This window comes from Cokeromyces recurvatus (assembly GCF_025118155.1).
Source record: "Cokeromyces recurvatus strain NRRL 2243 chromosome Unknown BX663scaffold_36, whole genome shotgun sequence".
Classification (NCBI taxonomy): Eukaryota; Fungi; Mucoromycota; class Mucoromycetes; order Mucorales; family Mucoraceae; genus Cokeromyces; species Cokeromyces recurvatus.
This window is the reverse complement of record NW_026251422.1, coordinates 238,595-244,594: the sequence shown is the minus strand read 5'-3', so window position 1 is coordinate 244,594 and position 6,000 is coordinate 238,595. Positions and strand designations below refer to the sequence as shown.

The following is a 6,000-nucleotide window of genomic DNA, read 5'->3' as shown; positions in this document are numbered from 1 at the left end:
TTAAAGGTGTAAACAAGTCTTGAATCATATTTGTAAATGAAAAGCCATTATTACTACTTGTTGTTGTTGTTGTTGCTGATCGAGTACGATGCTGTCTAAAATAACATTCACTTTCATTTGAAATAGGTCTCGTATTAAAAATAATTCGAACTAAATCATTTTTCTCAATGGCTGCTTTAGACGGAAGGTGATAGGCTTTGATATATTCTTTTAAATCTTTTGGTGCTAATTTTGCTAGTTCAATTGAGTTCATACTTTGCATCCGAATTAACTTTTCACAAGTATTACAACACCGCACAGGACTGAATGAATGAATGAATGATATAATAATAATTAATATATGCATGTATCATCAATAGATTTCACTCTTTCTTTTCAAGTGCTACTTTTCATAACCAAATTTTTTTATTGGATGTCTATGGTCTGAACAGTTAGAACATATATAAATACCTATATATAAAAGTGAACACACATGTCATTTCCAAATTAAAGGGAGGAAAGGCATTTCTTACCGCAATTTCGACAATGGTATTTTTGCTTGAATAAATTAAACATGGCTCCACATTCAAAACAATGTTTAGTATTATTAAAGGGTCTAAGCTTTGGAATTACAAAGACTCCTCCGGGCCCATATCTTTCTTTATTTTCTTCCGACAATTTGACTATTGAAATAAATAACTAAAGAACTAATAATAATAATAAAGAAGAAGACTAAATATTGTTCAAGAAACATTATTTGTAATTTTTTTTTATTTTATTTATTTTTTTTTTATTTGCTACTTAAAACCGGTCATATTTTTTCCACTTAAAATGGTAAAAAACTTTCAAATTAATGAAAAAATGATTCCCAAAATACAATCTATTTTTCAGTATCACTATTAAACATAATTATAAAGCAACCTATGAACACACAATATCTTTGTTATACTGGACTGCCTAGTCAGTTCAGATTATGCAAAAAAAAAAAAAAAAAAGTATCTAAAAATTCTCTTACAGGGACAAGAGGTAAAAAAGGTAAAGGAAAGGAAGAGAAGGTGAGAAAGAAAGGGGGATATGCTAACAAATTTAAAGGGACAACCTAGTTGAGTCATTCCTGCCTGGGTCAAGAAGTGGAGCGGGTTGTAGTTTGTCATGTATTAAGTAATCTGTTTCCTGTAGAATGGTGCACATAACTGGCCAACGATAGAACCAGGAAGAAACATCCTGAAATTTTGATACTTATGCTGAGGGAGATGATTTAAAGAAAGGAAAAAAGGGGATCTGTTTATTGATCGAGACATGAATAAATGAGTGTACATGTGCAAGTATCCAGTGGCGTGTGATGAACTAAAGTGTACATAAGGACGATATGAGCAGGCTTTAGGTATTCCTCCTGATAGTCAACCAAGACACCATCGAATAGTTCGACTACGTTCACTGTGTGTCATGGGTAACCAACCAGAGTATCGGAAAATAATCAGATAGTATTACATTATACAATATATACAATAGTTAATCACACAATAATAAAAGAGTAACTTTTTATCCAATTTCGAATAAATCAGTTTTGCTAAAAAAAGAAATACACTTTTGGTGTATGATCGTTCTGCCTTCTTGGCGAAAAATGTTTCCTCCTACCTTTGAAGGCGGAAATTGTATAATAATAGATATTAGCAATTCTGGAGTAAAAGCTTAAGAAAAAAAGATGTTTACGAAAGTAATTCTTTTGTAGATATGCCTTTGTATCAGCATAAGAGCATATATATATTATACTATTTATCTAATTTACACAGCCTTTTTAATAACTTTTGAAAGTAGCAATCCTAGTCTTATTTAAAAAATACACTAATTTAATTATACGTTTATTTATATATCATTATATTCCTTTTCCTCATTACTATCTCTGTTGATAAGGTAGAGATAAAAATAAGGAAGACAGAATAAATCTGTGAAAACTTTATAAGATGAAGAAATTGTGTTTTGAGTGCAAAGATAAGGAAAGAGAAAAAGAAAAGACAAGTCTGTGAAAACTTTGTATAGTTTTATTGAAGAAAATAACACAGAAATTGTACAAGAAGAAAAATGACGAGGGCTACTTATATGTTTTGTAACGTAAGTCATATTAATAGGAGTGTGATTTAGATAAGTGAATATTGCTATAATAAAGCCTTTATGCACAAATATGCACAAATATTGTCTCCGAATAATTCTGCATACAGTATGTATATTTCTGCCTGAGCTGTTGCTGTTATTAAAAATATACCCGATTATCGTCTTTGGGATAAGCAACGCGTTAATATTAATTTACAGTGAATATTCCCACTATAACAATATTTAACATTATGGATGTATATATAATATGTATGACGTGTATAAATAATTATGTGATTGAATATAACAGTCATAAACCTATTGAATTCTTATAATTACATACTATGATGTATATAATTATTTTGTTTAATACTCAAATACTCTAACAATGACTATTATTAAAACTGAGTGTAGAATGAATATTATGCTGTGAAGCACAATACACTAGTTTATTCGAATAAATTCTTTATTATTTAAATAAATGATAGTTTATTTCTATTAACTTAGTTGTAAATACGACTACAATCATAACAACCATCTTCAGTGTTGTCATCCCACATACAGACATCATCTAAAATTGTCTTGTCTGGCCAGATAACCTTTGTTCCCCGTTTTTTCGATTCAACAATAGGGCTTGTATTTAAAAGGTTATCAATCTTGCTAACATGTTTCTCAATCTTAGCAGAATTGATTTGTTCCTTCATTTTAATTGCTGATCTCTATAATAAAGTACAAATAATTAAGTTGACTGCACTGTGAGTAATATAGTTATGACACACTACCTTAATATATGAAAGAACATTTATCAATTGCTCAATTCCACCTTCATTTATTTGTTTCTTAGTCACAGGATATGAAAAAGTGACTACGTTAACCAACATGTATTGTTTTGGCTTCACCAAAACAAGGTGTAGCAAGTGACAATCAAACCCCATGATCTGCATGAAGGGGACATACAAATCAGTTTCTTTGCACTGGAGATTCTGTACAAGCAAGTTTAAATGTAATTTTGAGATTAAGATCAACTTAAGCTTGTCAAGGTAGTACTTGTGGGAAGTGCATTTCTTCGCAAACTCAGCGAGGGAGTAATCTAAAGGTGATGTTAATGCACCCACACGGAGATCCATCTTTGAAATGATCTTAGACTTGCTCAAAGAGCTAGGAACGGTATCTCCCCTATAAAGTATATAATTAGTAATTATAATTGGAATACTACTTTAGTTTCAGTCCACTGAAGAAGGATAAGTAAATGGGATTTATTTTGCAGAATTTGGGTGACTGATTATAATTGGTTTTTAGAGACGACTTACCATTTCAAGCTGATGTCGCTGTATCCAAAGATTTCTTCGAAAATATGCGACCAGAACTTCAACTTAAAATCTTCTTCGGAATAGCTCTTTATGCTGCTATCGGAAAAAAGGTTTGCTTTATGTACATGTTGATTCAAACTTGAATAAAAAAAGAAAATGAATACAAATAGCCAAAGTAATTTATTTAATTTTACTTGGCAAAAAAAAATATACTTACATAAATCGATAAACCTCTTTTTGAGCGCGTTCGTTATTATTAATAGCAGTAAACTTTTCAACTGCAGCAAGCTTTTTCTTCCAAGAAAGGGATGTATTCATTATCTTAGATAATTTGCTAAAAACAACATTCTCAATGTTGAATTGCTTCTTGTTTAGTTGGTCCAATTCAAATACTATTTCTTGAGATAAATTGTCAAAATGAGAGTGCTTACTCTTATCAGAACAATCATAAATATTATTTTTGGTGACCCTGGAGAGCATAAATTTAGTTAACAGTTTTATCGTGAGGTTTTGAAAACTATTTCTTACCACTCGAAGTAATCAAATTTCTTTGATTTCTTTTTGTTTTTTTTTAAAAAATATCGTTAATACATAATACATAGTTTCATATAAAAAGAAAATAAAAAATAGTTACGCGTTTTATCGCCTTTAGTTAAAAAAAAAAAAAAAAAAGAGAGTTAGGAAAATCGTGGTTACAATGCAATACCATTGAATATTACCTCATTCTGCTTTCTGATTCTATTTCTTCTAATGTTAATATAAAGCTTTTGCTCTTCATCAGCAAGGTGTTCAAGGGATCTTAAATTTCTTTTAGACATGAATTAAATTCGTAGTTAAAACTTTTCAGTGGCAGTGCTATTAAATTACTAGTTGATCAGACTATATTTTAACTGAAAAACGAACAAAAAAATAATTTCCTTATCATAAAATTAGGTGCTTTTATATTTTCTCCTTTCTTTTCTCCTTATTTTTTCTTTTCTCCTTATTTTTTCTTTTCTCCTTATTTTTTGATCTGCTAAAAGCCAATTTCTTGCTCAGATGGGGTAAGCTGTGTGTTCCAATTGAAGTTCAAACCTTATTTGAATTTCATTGGCTGAATGGGGGGTTTTTTTTTTTAGGGAAGTAAATGCCAGTTTTTAATTAATGTCCTTGTTTTATTTTTGAGAAACGTACCATCAAGTTTGAAAAATATACGATTTGGGAAGTGGAAGCACTGTACTAAACAGAATGCACATTGATAATTCTATTTTTTCTTAATGATTATTTGGCCTTTAACTATCACATCATATTATTTACACTATGGCGGAAATTATGGTAAATGAGGAAAATTGGTAGAAAAGCTACCAATTTTTTTTGAACCAGCCAACCACATTTAAGGAAGGATGCATACCAGATGGCTAGCAATGGTGAGATGTTTTTTAAATCCCTAGAATTAAGCCTAGAAGCAACTAGGTGAATAGTAAAAGGTATATAGATTATTTTTATATGTTTGGGTGTCTTTTTATTCCCTTCATTTAAGCCATGAACTTCATTTTAGAATAATGATTTTTAATTTTTTACGGAAAAAAAAAAAAAAAATTGGCAACAGCTACCAAATTGGTATTTTAGCTACCATATTTCAGCGCTTGAATTTCTTTCAGAGCCAAAACGGGCTTCTAATTTTTTAATTGAATTTTTTTTTCTTTCCAACAAACAAGCTTTGAGCTGGTTTTTTTTATTTTATTTGGAGCATAATAATTTAAATTAAAGAAATGTTACCAACTGTTATGCGAAGATTAATGTCGAAAACAAAGTACGGGGATATAACATAAAACTGGTTATCAACTCCAGGGTATTGTACAAGACCAGCTTACCTATCGATGTCATAAACACTGATAACAGCGTATTTTGGGTATATAATAGAAGTATTGCCAGTTTGCTCTTCTATTGGCTTGCTTCGCTTTACTAGAGGGACAGATGAGTCATGCGAAGCTGTGGTATGTTGACTCATGACTTCAATGAACGCGAGAAATTGTACATTCGATTGTGAAAGCTCATGTTTGAAATAGAACAGAACAGAACCAACAAACCAACGTTTCCTTCTTCTAAAATAATATGTTCGGTAAATAAGAATTTATAGTTGTTTTAGTTTTTTTTTTAAACTTACGTGTTATCTAAACAGGAAAACATGATGTATTGATTCCCTCTACTGGTTTCTTTTTTTTAATCGCCTGTACATACAAGATGAATATACAGTTGAAGAAACCAAAAGGCGGGATGCAAGGGTTATAGAAGTGCTGGGTATATTGATGGGGAGTCTTTGATTATTTAAGCGAGTGTAGAATCTCTTTATAGCTTTTACAATTTTCTTGACGGGTATATCTTCTACCAATTGATCGTCATTCAGCTCAGAAATCGGGATGAAAGACTCCCATAATTGTGGACCATTAGCATCATCGGGCATATTCATGTAGCTGGCATCGGTATATTGTCTGGATTGAATCAGATTAGCTAGTTCAGCAATGTTTAAAACGCGGTTGACATGATTGTGGGTTGCCAGTCTTTCAATGATGTTACTTGCGTTTTTTCCGCCCTCACGTTTCGACTTGATCAACTTTGAAAAAACCCCCAATCGATCGCT

The 6,000-nt window shown here is 31.0% G+C and overlaps 2 protein-coding genes across 2 annotated transcripts; both read right to left on the bottom strand.

Moving 5' to 3' along the window:
* On the bottom strand, nt 1-724 carry BX663DRAFT_564480 (uncharacterized protein; the record flags this gene model as incomplete). Its single annotated transcript, XM_051532049.1, has 2 exons — nt 387-724; nt 1-302 (listed from the first exon to the last, which is right to left on the bottom strand). A coding segment is annotated over exon 2 (262 nt), but the record flags the coding sequence as incomplete, so codon positions are not given.
* A 1,797-nt stretch (nt 725-2,521) lies between these two features.
* Nucleotides 2,522-4,389, bottom strand: BX663DRAFT_523676 (uncharacterized protein). Its single transcript, XM_051529546.1, has 6 exons — nt 4,100-4,389; nt 3,909-3,937; nt 3,598-3,849; nt 3,381-3,518; nt 2,853-3,246; nt 2,522-2,789 (listed from the first exon to the last, which is right to left on the bottom strand). Exons 1-6 carry the CDS (start codon nt 4,196-4,198, stop codon nt 2,574-2,576), a joined length of 1,128 nt encoding a protein of 375 aa, XP_051378830.1. The 5' UTR covers nt 4,199-4,389; the 3' UTR covers nt 2,522-2,573.
* Nucleotides 4,390-6,000: the final 1,611 nt, after the last annotated feature.